We start from the raw sequence: 24140 nt of genomic DNA on the forward strand, positions 1-24140 counted from the left end.
GACCACTCGGCGCTCAGTCAGCCCACCTGCTGACCACTGGGCTTTGTCCAGCGTTGCTGTGAAATGTTCAATGGCTGCACTTCACCACCCATGAGGGAGATGGACGATATCTGCCATTGAACTCTGCTGGTCCTTGACCGCTGTCTCCATGCCCACCATACCCAAGAGCAGTCTGCATTTATACCACACGTGACAGTGACACAGACAACAGCAACACTACGAGGGCAAAGTGGTAGTGAAGTGGGCAGAACTGGGCGATCTCGTGGAAAATGGAGCTTAACGTGCAAAGTGCCACATGTGGACAACAAGGTCATCGATTATAAACACAAGATAGAAGACGCTGAGCTGCAGGAAAGATTTAGGGGTTTGTGTTGGCACGATATTGTCATTGCCTAAGTCAGGGTGGGCAGCATTGGTCCTTGAGGGCCGCATTCGCTGCAGACTGTTGTTACAGCCCAGCTTCTTAATAGTGAAGCACTTGCTGCTCAGGTGACATTTTGAGGCTTCATTTCAGTGGTCTCGCTTGTTAAGGTCCCCTCCCCCCTTAAATGTTTATCTCAGTCTTTGCATAAGAAATAAATGACAAAGCAGCCGGCAGTCCTCCATGTGACGTGTGTCCATCCGCCTCTGTGTGTGTCCATCCTGCAACGTCTCCTTTGATAAAACACTAAAGAGAAGGACGTGAGTGAGCCTGAAACTGATCTCCTCACATCACGAGGACAACGTCCTGGGAAAGGAGAAAATCCATGACATGAGAGCCCAGCACTGCAGACCAACAAGACTGGAAACGAAATCAAGTCTGAGACAGGTGAGGGTGGGCTTGTAATGACGGAATTGGGTGGGATGGAATTCTGCAGGAGCGACCTCAACCACCCCTGGTCTAAGGAATGTGCAGGAGTGATTGACAAGGCAAATAAAATTTTAGGTCTCTTTCTTCCTCTTCTTCATATTCATCTTCTTCATCTTTGTTTTCCTCTTCTTCTTTTTCCTCTTCTTCTTCTGTATCTTCCTCTTCTTCTGCATTTTCATCTTCCTCTTCTTCCTCATCTTCTTCTTCTTCTTCTTCTTTTCCCACTTGTATGTGGTGTGGATGTTCCTGATCAGCTTTCTACACACAGCTCAGTTCTGAAGCTTCTCCCTAGTCTTACTCTTATCCTTCAGATCTTCATTTTCTTCATCTTCCTTTTCCTCCTCTTCTTCTTCTTCCTCTTCCTTTTCCTCTTCTTCTTCTTCGTCATCTTCTTCTGCATCTTCATCTTCTTCTTCTTCTTCATCTTTTCCCCTTTGCATGTGGCATTGATGTTTCTGACCAGCTTTCTACACACAGCTCGGTCCTGAAGCTTCTCCCTAGTCTTACTCTTATCCTTCAGATCTTCTTTTTCTTTATCTATCCACCTCCATCACTTTCTCCTCCCCTGGACTTCCATTCCCATCACTCTTTTGCCCACATATTCCTCTACACATGTCCACAGAACTTGAGTCTACTTTCCAGGACTTCCTTAGATTTCTCTCCTACTTCTGTTGATGGTCTCATTTCTTATTTTGTCCTCCTTTGTAATTCTGCACATCCCTCTCAACGTTCTCCTTTCTGCCACATGCAGCTTCTTCTCCCCATGTGTCAGCTACAGACCCCATTGCTGGTCTCCCACTGCCTCACCTTTAACTTTCACTTTAATTCTTGGGTCACTTGACACTCCTAATCTTTTCTTCCAGCTGTCCAATCCACTCTGTACTCTCTGGGTCAGCTCTGCTCTGATTCTCCATCTTGGGCTGCCACCGATCCTCGATATTTCAACTTCTCCACTCTTTTCTTGTCTCATTAAACCTCAGATATTCCATCTCCATCTTCTTCTTCCTATTTTTATTCAACCCTCTACCTTCCAAAGCCCTTCTCCATACTTCCAATTTCCTCTCCTGGCTGGTGTCACCATTAAGGTGCAGATCATAATGGGGGGGCCAGGGGACATAGCCTCATGGTTTAGCTACCAAGCAGTCAGTTGGCACACTGATAAGCTTGACGTAGGGCACAGAATAACCTCACACTGGCATTGGGTGCTGCACAACACAAAGTCATCAGCAGAAAGGGAGACTGGCACTTTATCTCACCAGTCAACACATCCATGTGCAGATCAAAGGAGGACTTGAAGAAGACCCCTAGTGCAGACCTCTTCTACCTAGGATCTTATATTGTAAAAACTGTGCTATATAAATCGAGGGACATTAAGCTCAGCCCATGTAACATTCTGTTGACGCCACGTCCGGAGTTTTGTGGGCAGCTCTGGTCACCACACCACAAGAAAGACATAGCAGCACTTGAAGCTGTGGGGTGGTGCCCCCCAGGAGTTAAGGACGTGGTGTACTCTGACAGACTCAGAGTGGAGGAAACTGCACGGGGACCTCAACCAGGTCTCTGAAATCTTGAAAGGCTTTGATGGAGTCAATCCTATAGGATTCTGTCAGCGTAACCTTGAATCACATCCTTGGGGACGGCAGTGGAAGTGACCGGGACGTGCGTTTAGGTCTGCCTAAGCCGGGAAGCACTTCTTTATGAAAAAAGCTGTGAGCCCTTATAACTTTGCAAGATTCTGAACAAATGAGTTGACACTCATCACTAGATTACTGCAACACACTCCTCTCAGGACCACCCAAAAAACACATCAACCGGTTACCATGAGTGCAGAATGGAGGTGCCAGAATCTGAACTAGGAAAAGAAAATCGGAGCACATCACCCCAGTACTGTCGTCACTACACTGGTTACCTGTACCATTTAGAACTGACTTTAAAATCCTGCTGATGGTTTACAAAGCCTTCAATCATCTGCTCCATCCTCTGTCTCAGAATGTCTCTCACCTTACACTCCAAATCGTAACCTTAGATCTTCAATTGAGGGTCTGCTTAGAATTCCAAGAGCTAAACTTAAAAGAAGTGGTGAGGTGGACGGCCTCCTGCTGTGATGCAGAAGTTTACTGATAGAAATTCACCAGGCTGATACAGTGGAGCACTTTAGAAACTGCTAACAACCCGTTACTATAACATGGCCATCCACAGAGCTTCATGTTATTGTACCGCTGAATTATCATGATCATTCTTGGTGGCTCCACAATCTGTTCTAACCCCTGCTTTCTCTGCCGTTCTCTTCCCGGTTTTTCTGTGGTGGTGATCTGTGCCCTCACCACCCAATCAGGGCGCCATGCAATCCTTACATTGTTGGATAGAAGGCCAGAGGTCCACATGACCATCATCATCATCATCAAATTCTGTCATGTGAAGCCTGAAGACCATGAGGAGTGTCATTGATGTTAGGGGGGTTTGGTGGTCTCGTGGCCTCAGGACCCCTGCAGATTTTGGTTTTTTTTTTCTCCAGCCCCTGGATAGTTTCATTTTATGTTTTCTGTCCTCCTGGTCATCGGACTTTACTTTATTCTTTGCTACTATTCCTATTTTTATATTTTTTTCTTTCCTCATCTTGTAAAGCACTTTATGCTCCATCATTTGTATGACAACGTGTTGTAGAAATAAATGTTGTTGTTGTCGTTGTGGGAGTTTGGAATAAACTACCAGCCATGGAGTACCTCAAAGACGCGTCTCGATGACAGAGGAGGTCAATTTAACTGTTGGCTGAACAAACGAGTGCCCAGCAAACCCAACGATCTGCACTTGTTTGTCAGATTTCGACTTTTTTTACGATGGTGTGTGTTACTAGTGACCCCTTTTTCCAAGGAACTACCAATTCTGTGCCCCGTTAAGTAACAAACACCGACGTTGACACAACAGATAAAATGAACAAGAAATCTGATGAACGTGCAGTCCTCTTGTTTTAGGTCAGTTTGACTCGGTCTTGGCATCATGAATTAACGTCATTGACGGTCCCCTCTTGTGGTCCTTTTATGTTAATGGGCACAGAGGTGGCTTCACGTCACCACCAGTCTGGAGCACAGAAAAGAACAAAACGAAGGCATGAAGAAGCAGAAGAAGAAATTGAAACTTCCAGTAAGTCAGCAAATGTCACATCAGCTGGCACTACTGGGATGAGACCCCCTGAGTCCGGGGTGACCGTTTACAACAGTATTATTGTTGCAGTAGTTGGCGTCGATACGACACGTCAACTTTTAATAACAAACATCACACGTCGGTCCTGTTACATGGGATGACTTTAGTTTTATCAAACGCTAATCTTTATCATTTCTATCAGTGTTTAATGTTGAAATGTACAGAAGCTCATTCCTGGCACTCATAAACACACGTTATTAATATATGCTGTATGGTGATGGGGGCAGGCAGCGACTTTGGGGCACTGCCTCCCCGAGGATGCCAGATGGTGATTTCCGTGCAGCATAGCGGTGTCCTGGATTCCTGCAGGGCACCCTGGGATCTGGTGTTCAGCTTCACAGCCCTGCTGGGCACCATGGGTGCCACCAGGAGACGCTGCAGGAGGACCTTGGGACTCTTCTTTTCTGCATAGCTCAGAAGTACTAGAAGGTCACGCTGTCACTACCCGATCTGTGTGCACACGTGTATTGAAAGCCTAACATGCGTTAAACAGATTGGGCAACACCGTAAAGTCTGAGATGGCGTAGCCTTTCAGCAATGGGCACCAGGTAGGGACGCACACATCGCATGGGCTTAATGAAAAAAAACAAAAAAATCCACAGACGCACATCTCATTTCATTTCGCTCCCTCTTCATTCAACAGGCAAAAAATCTTCTTCCAAGACGTTATACAATTCAAAAGAAATCGACTTACAGACGGAGATAACGGCAACCCGAAAGTGACTCGCAAGTACAATTCAAACCTGACGAGTGACGTGTGTCGTAAAACATTAGACATGCGCAGCACAAATCGGGCAGCGTCATGAAGTCAACTTTTATTCAGCAGAGAGGGCGTCTCACGAGACAACTCAGATGGGGACTCATGTCATAAAGTAAAAAAACGCAGATCGGGCGCGGTCGTAATAGTAAAGCTCTGCGCATGCCCATGCGCATGCGCCCGTTGATCGGGCAGTGGCACACACGAACAAAAGCCCAGAAGAATACTTAAGTTCTCCATCCTCCCCAGAAGTGCTGGCAAGTCACGTGATCAGAAGGACTGCTGAGAGTCCAGCGGGTGAGCCAGAGTCGGGTGGAGGTGGACGAAGCTGGCTGGGAGGTGTGGAGGACAAAGAGATTTGTCTTTGATTGTTATTATTATTGTACTTGTATTATTTGTGGCTGTGGTTTATAGAAGAAAGAAGATTTCAAACGCTTCTTATTGCTTTTACTTTGTGTCCTGAGCGTCTGTCTGCTGGGGTTAAAGGGGCAACAATGAACCCTCGTGTCTTACAATATATATATATATATACTAGCAAAATACCCGCGCTTCGCAGCGGAGAAGTAGTGTGTTAAAGAGGTTATGTAAACATATATATACATAAACATATACTTATATATACATATCTACATATACACATATCTACATATATACATATATATATACATATACACATCCGCATATATATACATATATCAACATATATATACATATACACACATACATACATACACACACACACATATATATATATATATATATACACATACAGACACATATATATACATATACATATTTACATATCTACATATATATACACATATATACATATCTACATACATACACATCTATCTATCTATCTATCTATCTATCTATCTATCTATCTATCTATCTATCTATCTATCTATCTATCTATCTATCTATATCTATATATCTTCTCTATCTATCTATCTATATATATATATATATATATATATATATATATATATATATATATATATATATATATATATATATATATATATATATATATATACACATATATATCTGTATCTATCTATGTATATATATACATCCCCGTGCTTTGCAGCGGCGAAGTACTGCTTTTAAATTTTAATTAAGAAGAAAACCTTTTTAAATTGAGTGAAAATATACCAATAAAAATTTGTTAAGGATCTGTTTTTTTGTGAAGCTGACTTCACACAGCCTCTCCGCTGTTTTATAAACGAACGTCATATAAGGTCTTCCTTTTTCGTTGCTTTGCCAACGGAAGCAGCCTTTTTATTTAATCCTGTTCTTACGATTGTTCTGTTTGTATATCACATTGTCAGTTCAGCACTCCGGTTGTAATATGACGAAGCCGTGCAAGCTTACTGTTGAGAATGCAACGTATAGTTGTACAGGAGAAAAGCAATCTTGCCTCAAATCAATGGCAACCTTTTGTAGGTCTATGAACTTAATTTAAACTTTAGGTTTACACGGTTCTTTGTTTCCGAAGTACCTGCACACATGAATATGTCTGTATGCGTCAGTCGCTTCATATGTTCACGTGAGCCGCTCTCTTGTGTGATGTTGCGATGTCCACGTCTTTATTTAATGTTAGCTAAGACCCGGCACTTAAACGTTTCTTGCTACAGCAATTTTAACTCCGTTACAAAGTGATCCAAAGTCTCGTTTATACCTCGTGTCTTCTCATTAAACTTTTATCTCGCGAATATGTTATTGCAATCCGCAGCGGGAGCGTTTCTATAAACTTAATTTAAACTTACGTTTTACACCGTGCTTTGTTTCCCTTATGAACATGCTTGTATGCTTAACTCGCTCCGTTCTCAATTGTTTAATTAATTTTTTGCTCTTCGCTGTTTGCGGCTGTTCCTCCATTTCCCCCTACTTCGTTCTTTTATCTCGCGAATATGTTATTGCAATCCTTAACGGGAGCGTTTCAATAAACTGATTGAAAATAGTTTTGCATTTACCTTTTTAGTAAAAGGCGAGCTTTTAAGCCTGAGAAATGACCCCGTAAATGCACACGTTTAATTGCACATGTGTTAATATGTATGCTTACACAGTATTAAAAGACAGTCAAAAATTAACGTCATTTACCTTCGTTCCCGCGTGTGACTCGTGCTGTAAATGTCTTCCTTGTTTTTAGTTCACGTGATTACATAGGAGGCGTGATGACGCGATACGTGACTCCGCCTCCTCCATTACAGTGTATGGACAAAAAATATGTTCCAGTTATGACCATTACGCTTTGAATTTCGAAATGAAACCTGCCTAACTTTTGTAAGTAAGCTGTAAGGAATGAGCCTGCCAAATTTCAGCCTTCCACCTACACGGGAAGTTGGAGAATTAGTGATGAGTCAGTCAGTCAGTCAGTGAGTGAGTGAGTCAGTCAGTGAGGGCTTTGCCTTTTATTATTATAGATATATATACGTATTGTGTTATTTCGCCCTCATTATTGCGTTGTCTTCCTCAGATTTTACTTTATTTCACAAGGTTATTGTCTGCTGCTGAGCTGATGTTGTGTGGACGCAGGTCATCTGGACAGAAAGAGAGAAGATAAGCATGCGTGTAATGTGCCATCAGGTGACAACAAGTGACAGTAAGTGAGTTGGTAAGCCGAGTGCAAATGTCACTCCTGCCTCACGTGTGTGTGTGTTTTGACAGAATGATCGTGTGACACAATAACGAGGCAAAAACCCAGAAGGAAAGTTGGGGAAGCTTCCCCATATAATATCTGGCAGGGTGGAGTTGTCAAAAAAGACTGCAGAATTGGTCAAAAAGTGAAAACACCTTCGACAACATGGCAGAGAACACGGCATCGTTTGAGTAATGGTGACCGGAAGGAAGCTGAGGGCAGAAAGGAAGTGATGTCATCCATCCATCCATTTTCCAACCCGCTGAATCCGAACACAGGGTCACGGGGGTCTGCTGGAGCCAATCCCAGCCAACACAGGGCACAAGGCAGGAAACAATCCTGGGCAGGGTGCCAACCCACCGCAGAGTGATGTCATTGTCAAGTTAATAAATGGTGGGCCGGAAATGATGTCATCAGCGGTGGACTGGAAGTGACACAGTCGTGGTTGGCCAGAAAGTGATGTCATCAGAGGTGAGTCGGAAGTGACGTCTTTATGAAGAGATGGCATTAGATGGGACTGGGGTAGGAAAGAAGGGTTAATCATCTGTCGGTCTGTTAAAGGAGGAAGAAAGGCCTTAGTGCTCTGTTCCAACCCTTTATCTTTTATTATTTCACGCTCACTTGGACCCTTTGGTTGCCCCCTAAGCACACGTTTGTGACAAGTGACCTCAAGGAGTGTGCGTGACTGCGTATGGTTAACTGTTTTAACGCTAGAAATGTGACAGCAGCACTTCTCAGTTAAACAAAACACATTTAGTCCTTCATGTGCTGTGACGCACATGACATCCGTCCCCCCTTTTTCTTCCCACCCTGAAGACCTGAGGTCTGCACACTGGCCACCACCGCCGCCGCTGTGCTCCCAGATCATGCTGTTCCATAATATCAATGGCAAACGAGGGGACTTGACTTGTAGGTTTCTGTTACTGGACTCGCGGGCCAGCGAGTTGTCTGCTGGGTTTGCTTCTAGTGGACCCCCAGTGACCCCCAGTGACCCTACACTAGTACCTCTGAGCACATACAGGACTAATGGTACGGTATGCGAGTGCAGCCCCTGCTCTGTCCCTTGTCACTTTAATGTCTTAAGTTCTTAGCAGACGACCAGACCACCTGCATGGTGATGTGACCCACCGTACTAAGCTTTATTTTTTTTTTTCAACTGGTCATAATAACCTTCCATAAATGTCATAAAGTCACATATCACTGTGTTTATGTGCTTATCGAGGTCTGTGGGTATTTTTCAGGGTGCCGCCCAAGTTCTTCACAGGCAGCCCAGAATTGTAGACTCCTGTTGCTGGTAATCTGCCATCAGTGTTGTGATCGCACACAGTGGCGTCACCGAGAGGACAATACTGGGGTGTCTATGAAGAACTCAGGCAGCGCCCAGTAAAATACCAGGAGTGTACAGTGAGGTCGATATGCACGTGAGTGCAGTGCCATGTGACAGTGTCTTTATGGTATTTACGAATGAATTATTTCTTAAAGATCCGTCCTGCTCTGCTGAGTCACATGGTAGACACAAGTGCTCCAGTGACAGCTAGTGACAGCTAGTGACAGCTATTGAGGAAGACGTTAAGCAGTCCAGTCACCAGAACTGAGCTGGTGTTACTGGCACATCCTGAATGTTCACCCAGTTTGGGGTCACTGGAAGGCAGTGGTTATCACAGCAGCACTGGCACTAAGGCAAGAAGCAAACATTCTTAGGGGACGGAATATCAAAGGACATTGTGGCCCGCCTCATGTCATCGAAGTGCAGACTCTTGCAGATTTCCAGCCTTCCAATGGCTCCAAATCCTTCATTAAGGGAACCAAACAGGCTAAGCAAAAAAAAATACAGGACCTGGACTGTTGAGGAAGAATCCGCAAAGTCCGAGATCTGCTTGAGCAGCTGATCTTCATCTTTGAACCGGTGAGGGCACAAATTCACAAATTCTGCAAGAGCAGCAGGTAAGCATGGAGGGGGCATCCTTAGGCCTGTTTGACTGGCACTCAAAGGGGTCAGCACAGGATTGTCTAGTGGCACATCATGCCCTCTAATGTAAGACATGTTGGGCAGCGTTTGTGCAGGAGGAGGACTGCGACCCCCTGAGTGGGCATCAAGGTTCTGTCAGCACCAATTAAAGAAGAAGGACAACAAGGAAGAGTAGAAGAGTAGAAGATGATGCCAACGCCTGGAAAATCAACTGACTGTAACCTCAGTGAGCTGATTTGGCAGAAAATGGGCACAAAGGGCCAGTCTGTTGCTGTCCTACGTTGATTCTGTTTGCCATTTTCTGTCTGCTCTGAACATTGAGCCAAAGGGGACGGTGCCTACTTATGCTGACAGTGTGGCCCCCTAGTGGCTCAGGAATTGAACTACAAACCACTGGCTCAAAGGGCAGGCAGACAGGAGTTTCAAGGTGAGGCCATCCTCACCTGTCTTGGTGGGTAGGACTGGCAAGCTGTCGGGTTGAATGACCCAATGGCTCGCTGGCACCAAATTACGTGCTGACTGGCACAGGCAAGTGAGAATGCCATTGTACTCTGTACACATGACAGTAAGCTCCTTGTAAACCGATGTAGCCCCGCCCCCTGCTGGCTGCCACTCAAACATCTTGCCCAGCCCATTCTCCTGTATCACTAGAAGTCCGTGTCCTCCACGTGCATTTATGGTTCACAGTCTTCCTCAGGGTTCCTTCCTTGACTTCCTTTTGTTATCTTTTGTGTTCATTGATTATTTCTGTTAAGACAGTTCTGTTCATCTATCATTTAGTGACGTGTGGCACGTGGATTCAGAATGTCACTGGACTCGGCACACGTGACGGCCATCATCCACTTTTTTTATTGCAGCGTTGAGCTCTTAAATTGGGGATTTGGAGTTTCTCTTTATCTTACTCAGAATTCTTTTGTTTTTGCAGCACCCTGGACGCCATTTTAGGTCCTCATTCCCGCCATCGCTAGGTGCGTTGTGATCTGTTCATTGTCAGGGTCCAGGGGCTTCTTGTAAATGTGGTTACTTTCTGGCTCTCGTTTGGAGACGCTTATCATTTTTGGGGTCTGATTCAGTTGTTTGCTTTTCTGTTCAATATTTTATTCTAGAGTCAAGTTTCCTTTTTCGCTGCCATTTTGATTTCTGTGCCAATTTGCCAGGTTTGGCCCGGTAAGGGGCGTGGCCTCAGAGGTCGTGAGCCCGTCAGTCACTGAGAGGGGTCCAACTGCAGACCTCTGCAGCGCTGTGATTCGCTGGCGCCGCTGGACAGCCAATTGGATTGCAGGATTTTGTCACATGGTTTACTTGACTTGTGTCAGATATCCAAAACCCCAAGCCATAGTGTAAGCAGTGACTTATAATAAAAAGCGTCAGCCTCCTCAATGGCGTCGTGTCTCTGGCGGTCCGCTGCTCGAGTCTATTGCCGCTACCATTCACTTCCTGATCCGCCATCTTGGACTCCAAAACTCTTCTGGCGCTCAACATTTCGTGAGTTTCTGTTTGATTCTTTATGGATGACGAACCCTGAAATCGTCTTGGCCCTTGTCCTTGTCACACGGTTTTGGGTAATTGGTGGGCTTTTCTTCTCCCGGTTCAGACCCTTCCTTCGTTTATTCCACTCTGTCTTTTCTTCCAGTCGTTCTCATTTTCTCTTGACCTCTGCACAGAATATCCGTAATCGACGTGACGGGATACAAATGTCGGCTGGGGGTTTGTTTCCTTAACCCAGCATTTCTCAACCTTTAAGTTTTCATAACAGTTTTTAATCGCGCCCCCCTAACGTTTTTTGAAACCCTAATAAAATCTATTCCTATATTTTTTGCTGCCGATACACCGCTACAAGTTTAAAATTTCCCTATGAATAGCGAAATTACGCCACATATGACAACATTCGCGCCTCCTTTTTTGTTACTTTGCACCCCCCTAGGGGGGCGCACCCCACAGTCTCAGAACCGCTGCCTTAACCCATCTGTAGATTCCAGAACTCAATGATCAAAACACTTTGCTCAGATATTTCTGAGTGTTTTCTTCGGTTTGCTTCTTCTTTCGACTTCGATTTCGTTTTGCGTCTTTGTTTTTTTTTTCTTGTGATTTCCCAGCTTGTTCTTCTTTTTTTTTTTTTTTTTTGCTTTTCTTACAGGCATCTCCTGGTGCTGCCCATCAGGACAGCGACACTAAGGACCTTCTAAACCTACAGGCATGTGTGCCCCCCAAGTGGCTAAAGCAGCAAACTCCAGATCACTGACTCGGTGTGTGGCACTCCTCAGGACGTGTGGCCCCCTAGTTGCAGCGGCGCTGAACTTCAATGAGGAGCGCGTCTTGGCTTATTGGACAGCGTGGCCCCCTAGTGGATGAGATGTGAAACTGTAAGAAGCAACAGGACAGAAGTCTCCCCGTGCAGTAGGCACTCGCTGATTGTGTTGATGTGACTCTGCTCGCGTGACAATGACATAAACCTGCCAACTAGCCCTGGAGTAAATCCCTTCAGGCTTTGGGTCTGCCCGCCGTTTATTCAGCTCCAGTCACTTTCAAAGGTGGCTTTTTGTACTGCGCTCGAGATTTTATTTTTTTATTACATAATTGATGTGTGTCATTCGCCTGCAGTCACCTCACCTGCCATTCGTTTCACTCTGCCTGTGTCACTTGTTGTGCCTCAAATGTAATAAAACCCAAAGGTTCAAAAAGGTTTGCCTAGCAGTGGCTGCCTGTAACAGAAAGCCTGTTTGACCCAATGGGCTCCGGGCGCTGCCTGTTTTTCTGGCGTTTAGCTTGGCACCGACGGCCCCGAGTGTTTATCGTAGCGTAGCAGATGACATCGTGGAATGCGCTCCTGAGCCTCCCCATCTGCCGCTCACCGCCGTGACCTTTCATAAAACTTCTGTGCCATCACGTTCAGAGAGAAGATGGGCGGGAGTGACCAGGAGGAGCACATGGGGACAGAAGGGCACTGTGACCGTGACCAGGGCCAGGATTTATGATTTTAATGACTAATTAAAAGTCGAGTAGGAGTGGCACTGCCCGGGAAGCGGCGGGCTGAAGATTTATCATCCCCTTCATCCGTCATTAGTGCTGCAGTCTTGGAGCCTTTGGGCCAGCTGGGCAGCTTTCATTATTCACAAATTAAAAAAGACGCTTTCCACGAATTTGTTCTAAAAATTAAAAAACGAATGCCAGTCCAAGTGGCGTGTTGGATAAAAACCTGGACTTGGACTTTGGCCCCAAGTTACTTGTGCAGAGCCCACCTGTGCCACACTGTGTGACCCTCAGCCAGAAGTGATGATCTGTGGATCTTGGGTTTGGGAAAGGCACCCCATAAAATGATTGTATGTCCTGACTGCTGCTTGTGGCACTGCCAGTGGGAACACCTCAGCTCTGCACTTCACATTGGTGGCAACTTTATTCTCATTATATGATCACCAAAAGTGTCACTTGAGGCCCTTAGTATGCCAGTTGGCTGTGCTGGCCACAAAATATGAGCACATGTGCCCCCACCCCCCCCCCCCCCCCCCCCCCCCCCACACACACACACACACAGTCACACACACATGTGTGGTGTGATCTCCTCTATCAGGTTAAGGTGGTCTTCCAAAAAAAAAAAACACCAAATAAGGCCAGGACCCTCATTGACTTTCCTAGAGTCAGACCTCACTCCAGGCAGCCTGACCCCAAACACAACAAGCAGGCCCCAGCTAAGGTTCAGTCTTTTAAAATTCAAAGATGAACTGTAGGGGGCGCTAGTCTCTTCCAGGAGCACCAACAAGAACCTCTTTGGGGCTAAAGGGGCTTCAAATGGAATCATTTTGTTTCCTAAGGTGACCCTTTTCACGCCCTTTAACCTTCTGTTCAGTCCCGTGAGGTGACTGTGCTCTTTTATTGTTCTGATCACTGAGCAGGTGGGCTGAATTTCTTCTCAACGACTTCCTTCTGTGATTGGAGTTTCCTAATTTAAAAATCTCAGGGTCTGAAGCTCATATCTCCATCTAGATAAGAAAAGTTATAAAACAAGTCAGTTGTCTTCTGAAATGCTGACTCTTGTGAAATAACAGGATGGGCCTTCAGACGAGAAGGTGGACAGTTCTGCCACAGCCACCAGCAGCTGATCAGATTACAACACGATGCCAACGCATGAAACCCGTCCTGGACGTGTCACTGAGTTCAGAGACAACTTTAAGATCCTTCGTCTCAAAACAACTCAGCTCCCCTTAACGTAGAGACCTCATGAGATCCGCGGCCGTCACTTCAGGGCATACATGGTGGTCTCCTTAATACTCACAGGGGAAAGCAAATGAGTGCAAGCGCCATAGGGTCACAAGACTCTGGAACTGGTGGTCCCGGGCAACTATTAGGACTGCCACTGCCCGTGCTCATCCTGCTCTCTTATGTTGCCTTTTAATTTATTGCAGCCTTTGGTTTTGATTCACCTTCTTCTGTTTTCTGTGGTGCCACTCAGTCTGCCAAGGAGTGGATTGTCACCACATCCAGTGGACTTGTTTTCGCATGTCATCTGCTCAAATGAAATCGTCATCGTTAGGACATAAACCCACCTTCTACACAGTAAGTTAGACACACAGACAACCAAAGCACCTAAACTGTGGGGGGACCAAAAGGAATCCCCCATTCAAAGACAGATGGCAGGTCAAAGCAATGAAAGTGCCCTGCTAGAGTGGCAGAGGGCTGGCCAGGGAAAAGCAGCAGGAGATTAAAGGGCAACCAGAAGACTGGCGAGGGTCAGGAGACGTGGACAGAGAGACCTGCGACAGGGTGTAGGCTGAGACCCCCAGCAGACAATGTCAAAACTTCAGAGTTTAAGTAGACAAAGGACATTAAACTCCCTACTCTCAGTGACACGGCTGGGGGCCATGGGGTTGGAGACCACCCTGAGGGAGCAGTTGGAGGGATCAGAAGAACAGCCGAGGCAAGAATGTGTGTGTCATGGAGGCGGAGGGCTGGGAAGGGTTGCATGTTGGTCAGGCACAGAAAGTAGAACTGCATGTGACAATATGAACACCAGCACTCCCACCTGTGCAGCGTATAAAGCGCCATGTCTGTCTGGGTGGGTTTAATGTCGATCATCATTATATATCTATTATCATTATGATATAGCGCTTTTCACCAGCTATCTATCTATCTATCTATCTATCTATCTATCTATCTATCTATCTATCTATCTATCTATCTATCTATCTATCTATCTATCTATCTATCTGTTATATAGTGCCTTTCACTCTATCTATCTATCTATCTATCTATCTATCTATCTATCTATCTATCTATCTATCTATCTATCTATCTATCTATCTATTTATTTGTTATATAGTGCCTTTCACTCTATCTATCTATCTATCTATCTATCTATCTATCTATCTATCTATCTATCTATCTATCTATCTATCTATCTATCTATCTATCTATCTATCTATCTATCTGTTATATAGTGCCTTTCTATCTATCTATCTATCTATCTATCTATCTATCTATCTATCTATCTATCTATCTATCTATCTATCTATCTATCTATCTATCTATCTATCTATCTATTATTTATTTTTTTTTTTATCTATCTATCTATCTATCTATCTATCTATCTATCTATCTATCTATCTATCTATCTATCTATCTATCTATCTATCTATCTAAAGTTGTGTCGTCCTTATTTGTCTGTTCCATGGTGATTGTCCAATTTATCACTAATATTGCAGATTTTCTATTAATCTGTTATATTCATTTTCCTAACAGATTTATATAGCGCCTTTTACACTTACCTGTGTATTATTTATTTTATATTGTGCTTTTCACATTTCTATTATAAATTAGGCTAGCTGCTAGTTTTTCTTTGTATTTTTTTCTGGTTTATTGCCACTGTCGCCTGCAGGGGGCACTCCAGCTGCCCAACCCGACCCAGACAGACATCAGGCCCAAGTTTTGTACACAGCACACGTTTTTTCTCCAGTGGAAATGCTCCTCTCATTCCCCTGTGCAGCTCAGTACACAGAAGCACCAATGGAGCACACAGACGCAGTACTCTCTTTTCTTCTTCTCTCTGTATCTCTCTTTCTCTCTCTTTCTCCTTCACCTCCACTCCTCTACCAGTAAGCTTCGTCTCTCTCTTTCCCTCCTGATTCTGGCTCTCAGGGTAGTGATAACTGGCTCCTTTGATTCAGGTACCTGGGAGTACTTTGAGTGCCCCAACACTGTGGACCAGGAGCACTTCCAGGTACAGAGGTCTCTGCAGCCCCAAATAAACTCAACAGAGCTGTCCTGAACTCCAACTCCCATGAAGCCCTCTGGGAATCTGTGGCACCATAGCAACCTCTAGGGCTGCCACCTAGTGTTCAGGGGGAGATAATGCCTTGTGCACATTCTCTCCCCATGTCCTTCCAATATAAGCATGTCCCAGCCAGATGGGGGTCCTGGCCACCCGCAACAACACTTATTCAACTTCACAGCTTTGTCTATCCTGTGTTGATCTTTCTTTATTGTTTTATGGAGATGTTATTTGTATCCAATGTTGTATACACCCTGTGCTTCATTTTGAATTTTGATGAAGTGCTTTGAGCATGACAAAGGGTCTATGTAAGAAAGACTGCATTATTATTATTACTATTATTTTATTTCTGTTTTATACATCAGTGCCCTTTGAGTCTACATATAGTGGCCTGGTTGTGTTAATTGCCCCATCCATGTGTGCCATCCATCATACTGTCTATATTTAATCCTTTGTTATTATTGTGGTGCTGCAGCGTGGCGATGTGTGGCACGTTGGTCCAATATGCAAGTAAGGTGGTCACAGCTGTTCTCATGATGGCACCCCAAAGAAGAACAGGGACGCCCAGGAAGGACAAACAACAGAAGCCGTCCCATCAGTCGAGCCTGAGGAGGAATTCACCCCCCACTCACCCCCCCCCCCCCCACTCACCCCCAGCTCCACTGGCCACACACTCAGTTATGGAGTGTCACATTTTTGAAAATGTCCAGCATTAGGAGTTTTAAAACACAACAACACAGTGACAGGCATCATGAGCCAAAGCAATAAAGTCCGCCAGATGGCACTTAGTGGGCACGTCGAAGTCGCTGGCACTCAACAAGTCACAGGGCGATTTCATCAAATGGAGTCTAACAGGCTTGGTGATTTGTAGTGGCGCTTGACTCCAGTTTTAGGCTACTGTGGAAGAAAGATAAAACATCTGACTAATTTATGTCTTCAAGGCCATTGTGCACAAAATCCGCGCAATTTATCAACACCCAGTAGGAAACAAAGACAGCGATGAGTCTCTCTGGAGCCTTTGTGTGCTCAGCCTGGGCTTTGACTTTCCTCCTGGATGCTAAAAAATGTGAAAGAGAGAACAAGAGATAAAGATGAACATTTAAAATGATCTCAGCATACGAAAGACAATAAGACTGGCACTAAAACACAGCAGCTTCAGGGGGTCAAGGCGGGACGGCAGTGGAATCACAAAGACCAGAAGACCATGTCGGAGGTCTGAGTTTGGAGACCCTTGGGTGGAGAAGAACCTGAAAACACAGAGAGATGAGTCTGTAGGTCCTTACAGCTTAGGGGGCACAGCACTGGCATTAAAAGAGAACTTCAAACACCTGGGCAAAGGGGATAAGCAACCTGTTAGGAAATAATGGACATGAATCTTAGAGAATCAGGTGGGCACCGTGGGGCAGCATGCCCAGCTGTGGAATGACTGTGTGACCCTGAGTGGATATCTAAAAGGCCATCTAAAAATACGGATCAAAAAATATAAAAGACACTATATAATAGATAGATAGATAGATAGATAGATAGATAGATAGATAGATAGATAGATAGATAGATAGATAGATAGATAGATAGATAGATAGAGTGAAAGGCACCATATGATAGATAGATAGATAGATAGATAGATAGATAGATAGATAGATAGATAGATAGATAGATAGATAGATAGATAGATAGATAGAGTGAAAGGCACTATATGATAGATAGATAGATAGATAGATAGATAGATAGATAGATAGATAGATAGATAGATAGATAGATAGATAGATAGATAGATAGATAGATAGATAGATAGATAGATAGATAGAGAGTCGTGTCTTTAGACTTCAAATCCTGAGTTAGATAGATAGATAGATAGATAGATAGATAGATAGATAGATAGATAGATAGATAGATAGATAGATAGATAGATAGATAGATAGATAGAGTGAAAGGCACTATATGATAGATAGATAGATAGATAGATAGATAGATAGATAGATAGATAGATAGATAGATAGATAGATAGATAGAGTGAAAGGCACAATAGATAGATAGATAGATAGATAGATAGATAGATAGATAGATAGATAGATAGATAGATAGATAGATAGATAGATAGATAGATAGATATGAAAGGCACTATATAATAGATAGATAGATAGATAGATAGATAGATAGATAGATAGATAGATAGATAGATAGATAGATAGATAGATAGATAGATAGATAGATATGAAAGGCACTATATAATAGATAGATAGATAGATAGATAGATAGATAGATAGATAGATAGATAGATAGATAGATAGATATGAAAGGCACTATATAATAGATAGATAGATAGATAGATAGATAGATAGATAGATAGATAGATAGATAGATAGATAGATAGATAGATAGATAGATAGATAGATAGATAGAGGGTTGTGTCTTTAGACTTCAAATCCTGAGTTTCTGTCCCACTGAAGACACCATATCAGCAGGGCTCTGCAGCTGTCTGTCACTCCAATTGGTACAACAATAGAAATGTAAGCAGTTGTATCTTAAGGTTGCCTTGAATAAAGACATGATCCAGGTAATGACGCTTATTAATATTAATGCTCCTTTTTTTCGTTAGTAGGGTGGTGTCTTCATCCATTACTTCTAAACTCCACACCACGTGTCACAGAGACATTTTTTGTCCAAACCCTCCATTTTCTGGTTCTGCTACACTCAGGATTTAACCACAGCGTTTAAAGAGATGGGAGCCTGGCCTGGAGGGCTAATGTGCGTCAAATGCCAGCGTCAGCACACTCAAAGTACAGGAGCATTTTTAAAGGCACTTGGGAGTGGAAACATCAGGAGCATCCAAAAGTCAACCAGCATGCATGGAATGAAAGGTGTGGCCTTGTCTGGTCTGTCGCAAGAATCACAAGATGCCCAGGTTCTGCTTACAGGTCACATTTATCTTCAGCCTCCCGCTGACAGCACTGTTCTACTACAGTTCTACCTCAAGGGCTGCTGGGAGATGTAGTCCTCTCTATGGGAGCTGCATGCTACAGCAGTGGCAAGCTCCTCTTCTGCCAGCTTTTACACACAAAGGTCTCACTGGTCACCAGTGACTGACTCTTTATGGCCAAAAAGTGGCCAGGAGTCGACCTTAGATGACATCAGCAGGCTGGTGACCCCAGTATTTTTTGAGGTTTGTCATTTCTCCAATGCAGCAGTGCTTCTCAGCCACTGGGTCGGTGACTTGCTGGTACTGTGACAGCTGGTACATGGTGTAGGTTGATTCATCACTCCATGCTTTCCCTGCTCCAGAATCCAATGCCACCATCCTGTACACCACTCCAGCCACTCATAGTGGTCTTGGGCTGCTCGGCCATGGAAACCCACTTCAGGATGTTCCTGACACACAGTTCTTGAGCTGATGTTAGATAGATAGATAGATAGATAGATAGATAGATAGATAGATAGATAGATAGATAGATAGATAGATAGATAGATAGATAGATAGATAGATAGATAGATAGATAGATAGATAGATAGATAGATAGATAGATAGATAGATAGATACTTTATTAATCCCAAGGGGAAATTCACTAATGCCAGCTAACTACTAATGTTGTCCACGAGATGCAGTTTGTGAGTGATGCCACAGAGGGGAGGCCATTCTTATACGTATCAGCACCCGGTGGTCCCGTTTTGTGAATTTGTGTGACCTACCACTTCATGGTGGAGATGTCATTGCTCCTTCCATTTCTCAGTAATAGCACTTACAGGTGACTGGGGCCAGGGGCAGTTCTACCATCTAGGTGACACGTATTTTTTTTCATGCAAAGAGCATCACAATCACTGCGTCAACTGCGCTTGAACTGGCTGAACACAAACACACAGAGGCCAACGCTGAGGCCTGCAGGCCAGTCTAGTGCAGCGGCTCAATCCCAGGGACTGTGGTGCTGCAGTTCTGCCCAGACACCAGTGGTCACGAGCTGGCTGCTCAACAAATGTACGTCACAGACTGATCAGCTCTGGCGTGCTGGTGAATTGCACTGAGACACGACTATAGCCGGTTGCAGGGTTCAATGAATGTACTTTTCCGAATCTACTTGGCTCAAGCGTGCTGGCAAATTACATTGGGAACAGATTATAGCCGGTTCTGGTGGTTTAAGGGTTAAGGTCCGATCAGCTCTCTGTTAAGGAGTTAAGTCACCCAGGGGCCCGTGGGGGTCTTAATTCAGCCTTGACCAGGGGAGACCTAGTAGAGTAGACTTGTGGCAACCGTGCCATCCTATGACAAAGTCACCAAGCTCTTCTGCCCGACCCAATGTTTGTCAGTGGAGACTACGTGGCGGTGGGCTGGATTGAAACACCTGAGCTCAATCGTATGGTGGGGTAGGGGGGTCCTCATGGTTTTGTCCTTTCAGTGATGGGACTTTGTCACTGCACAACTCCAGAATTTGAATATTAACTAGCCTGACGTCACCAGCGGCCCATTGATTTGTCACTGGTAGACCACATTCTGGTGACGTGTGCTTCCTTGGCGTTTTTAGGGGTTGGACTCCTAAACTTTCAAAACCAAACATCTGCAGATTTGTGCTGTGCCATGGAGTCTGTCCGTCCTGCTCGCTGCCCGTGTCTGTTGACAACACGCTACACGGCGCAGCACTAACCACATCGGAGTTTGTCATTACAGTGAGGCTTAAGGTTAAACAGAGGAGCTCACTTCATCACCACAGTGGACAACCCAGATGGCTGCTCTGTTTGATGCTCGCCTCCCTCTCTACTTTTGTTTGCCCCTCGTTTTCCTTCCCCATCCCATGGTCTGGTACTGTAGATGCATGTGAGTTCATGACCGGTATAAACCAGTTAGAAAATGGATGGCCTCATAAACAGACATCAGGAGACGTTCTCACTGCAATAAGAGAATGAACGTGATGGCTCCAACCTGGCTTGAAGGACTGTGTAGGACACTCATGCCACCATCGTTTTGTCACCTCGTACAAATCCGTCACTCCCATCTGATCACTCACATCTCTGCACTCTCACTGATCCAGTCTCACAGTCTTCAGTCTCCTGCTGAACTTCTCCTTCTTCACTGAGTACCAACAACAGCGGCCCCTGTCACTTGGTTTCCCCCCTTCGGGACACAAGTTAAGCCCCTGCACTCTTTCTGAGGAGTCGTCATCCATTGCCTTCAGCCAAAGGAGTTTGGGATTTGTGACAGTCTTGGTTTGAAATGGCACTGAGAGTAGGGAGGACCCGGCCCCTGAATGTAGCCCCTCTTAGTGTCAGGTACTGGGGGTCTCGAGTCTGCCCTGAGGACCCTGATGTATTTAACGTTCAAAGGCCATGATGTCAGATGTCACAGTAGGTTTGGGGTACATGACAGTCCCAGGTGAAAATAGCAGTGCAATTAGTGGAGCAGAGGGTCTTTGAATGTTAGTGTCACTAAAAATGTCATCAAGTGCTAGGGGTCTGGCCCTTTGAAATATTGGGGGTCCATTTCATTTGCCCTCAGTGTTAGGAGTGAACCTTCCTTGCCTTGTTCTCATGAGGGTCCAGACTGGAATGACACTAAAACTAGTGGAGGAGTGGATGCTTGAATGTACCCCATTTAGTGTCCCTAAAAGAGGTGTCAAGTGCTGGGGGCTCCAATCATGGAGGTTCTGGGTTCTTGCCCTCAATGTGAGGAGTGAGCCAAAATGGTCTTCAGTTGAGGAGAATTTGGGACACGTGACAGTTGAGGCTGCAAAGCTTTGAGATTAGCGGAGCCTCCAGCCACTGAGTGTACCCTCAGTGAGGTGACAGGTACTGGGGGTCTGGGGGCGCATTTCACTTCGGCCCATCTGGAACACAAACTGGGGTCTTGTTCTTGGTGTGAGGAGTGAATTACAACTTCCTTTAGCTGAAGGGGGACCTGGCTGAATTGGCACTGCAAGCAGAGGAGCAGTGGGTCCTTAAATGTACCACCTTAATGTCCCTAAGAAAGTTCTCAAGTTCTAGGGACCCGGCCCTCTGAAATAATGGGGGTGGGTCTGTGGGGGTCTTGCTCTTAGTGTGAGGAGTGAGCCAAGATGGCCTTCAGCTGAGGAGAATTTGGGACACGTGACAGTTGAGGCTACAAAGCTTTGAGATTTGTGGAGCCTCCAGCCACCCAGTGTACCCACTTAGAGGTGACAGGCACTAGGGGTCTGAGGGGCCCATTTCACTTCGGCCCATCCGGAACACAAACTGGGGTCTTGTTCTTGATGTGAGGAGTGAACTGTGACTACCACGAGCGTAAGGAGGTTTGAGATACTCGACAGTCGAGCATTGGGCCTCTTGATTTTTACTCCCTTAGCATCCCTAACTGGGGGTCTGGGGGTCCACTTCACCGTCTTCTTCTTGATGCAAACTGGGGTCTTGTTCTTGCTGTGAGGAGTGAACTACAACTTCCTTGAGCTGAAGGGGGACCTGGCTGAATTTGCACTGCAAGCAGCGGAGCAGCGGGTCTTTAAATGTACCCCCGTTAGTGCCCCTAAAAGAGGTGTCAAGTGCTGGGGGCTCCAATCATGGAGATTCTGGGGTCTTGCCCTCAGTGTGAGGTGTGAACCAAAAGTCCCTTGAGCTGAGAAGAATTTGAGATACATGACAGTTGAGGCTGGAAAGGTTTGAGATTATTGGAGCCTCCAGCCATTGAGTGTACCCACTTAGTGTCCTAAAGAGGTACCGGGGGTCTTCTTCTTAGTGTGAGGGGTGAACTGTGACTACCATGAGGTTTGAGATATTCGACAGTTGAGCATTGGGCCTCTTGATTTTACTCCATTAGTGTCCCTAAATGAGGTGCGTCTGGGGGCCCCCTTCACCGTCTTCTTCTTGATGCCAAATGGGGTCTTGTTCTTGCTGTGAGGAGTGGACTACAACTTCCTTGAGCTGAAGGGGGACCTGACGGAAATGTTACTGCAAGTAGCGGCACAGTGGGTCCTTAAATGTACCCCTTTAATGTCCCTAAGGAGGTTCTCAAGTTCTATGGACCAGGCCCTCTGAAATAATTGGTAAGGGTCCATGTGGGTCTTGTACCCGGTGTGAGGAGTGCACTGCCACCGCCTTGACTTTATGGAGGTCCCTGTCACTAGCCACTGACCATTCACAGAGGTCCTCAAGATGACTTGGAGCACTGGGGACTGAAGAGAGCCCTGAAGGTGCTATAAATGACCTCAAGTGGGTGATTCTGGAGTTGAGAACTAGAAGACCAGAGTGAGGAAGGCTGTTCAGATGAAAGGCGAGGTTAACAGAAGACAAGGAGTGGCAAGCGAGCGAGCAGCCCCCCGGTCACGGAGGAGGCCCGAGCGTTCTCTGTGTCCGCTTTCGTTTGAAATGGTGGTAATTGCACTCCCACTCACGCGTCCGCCGTTGTTTCTCATCCCTCATTTAGCTGCTGACAGCTGTTTGGCACACGATTGCGCTCGATTGCTCATTAACACGCTGCTGTTTTATGTTTAACCAGCGACGGGTATGAAGATGCAGGAAGCTGGACGTCGGTCTCCTGCCCGCCTGTCCCGTCTGCTGAGCAGAATCTTTTAAGACCAGAGGCTCCCCGCCTGCCCACCCTTAAAAGTTTGAACGCTGCCAGGAAATCAGGAGAGCCGGCTTGAGGCGGACGGCTCCATAAATCACTCACAGACGAAGGGGAGCAGCTCGGCGCCCAGCGGCCGCCACAATGCAAGGCATGGATTACGATGAAAGGGACGAGAAGAAATATTGCATGAGGACGAAGCATGTGGCCGTCATCTGTGGCCTGGTGGTCGTTGTGGCACTGGCTGTCGGACTAGGAGTGGGGCTGTCCAGGCCTGAGCCCTGCAAAACCCAGGAGGATCTCCAAACTACTAAAGTCCCCCAGACCACCAGCACTCCCAGCAGCAGCACCACCCAACCGGGGAATGGCTCACCCTGCCAGGCGTCCAGCGACGAGAGCGGAGACTGGAAGAACTTCAGGTTGCCCGACTACATGGTGCCCGTCCACTACGATCTGGAGATGAAGCCCGACTTGGTCAAAAACATGTACACGGGGACCACCACCATCCATCTGACCGTGAGCAAGACCACCAAGCACCTGTGGATGCACATCCGTGAGACCTTTGTCACGGAGCTACCACGGCTCCAGCAGCAGTCTGGGGACGAGCTCCAGCTTATCGGGGTCCTCAGGTGCTTTGAGTTCAAGAAGCACGAATACCTGGTGGTTGAGGCAGAGCGGCCACTGGCACCCGGCGACTACCAGCTGAAGCTGAACTTCCAGGGATCGCTCAGCGGCTCCCTCGTGGGTTTCTACAAGACCACCTACGTGGAGAATGGCATCGTCAAGTAAATAATATTTCTTACTTTTGGGGAGGCTTTCTGTCGCATGGGTTTGCAGGGTGGCACAGCGGTTAGTGCGCCTCACGGCTCCAGGGTCCTGGGCTCTCTCACTGACTGGGTGGTTCCTTGGGTGTGGGTGCCCTCCTAAAGTCTGACTGATGG

At 45.7% G+C, this 24140-nt stretch overlaps 1 protein-coding gene and 1 long non-coding RNA gene across 2 annotated transcripts in view; one reads left to right on the plus strand and one right to left on the minus strand.

The window, feature by feature from the left end:
* Positions 1–24140, minus strand: part of LOC127528802 (uncharacterized) — a 111009-nt gene that overhangs the window by 50047 nt on the left and 36822 nt on the right. The gene's annotated exons all lie outside the window — the stretch shown is intronic.
* The window catches only part of enpep (glutamyl aminopeptidase), a 39640-nt gene continuing 38517 nt past the window's right edge, over positions 23018–24140 (plus strand). The window contains exon 1 of the mRNA XM_051929844.1: positions 23018–23984. Within this exon, the coding sequence (XP_051785804.1) occupies positions 23344–23984 (641 nt within the window). The 5' untranslated portion in view covers positions 23018–23343. The remainder of the gene's footprint in view (positions 23985–24140) is intronic.

The sequence above is a fragment of the Erpetoichthys calabaricus genome, chromosome 7 (genome assembly GCF_900747795.2).
Source record: "Erpetoichthys calabaricus chromosome 7, fErpCal1.3, whole genome shotgun sequence".
Lineage (NCBI taxonomy): Eukaryota > Metazoa > Chordata > Cladistia > Polypteriformes > Polypteridae > Erpetoichthys > Erpetoichthys calabaricus.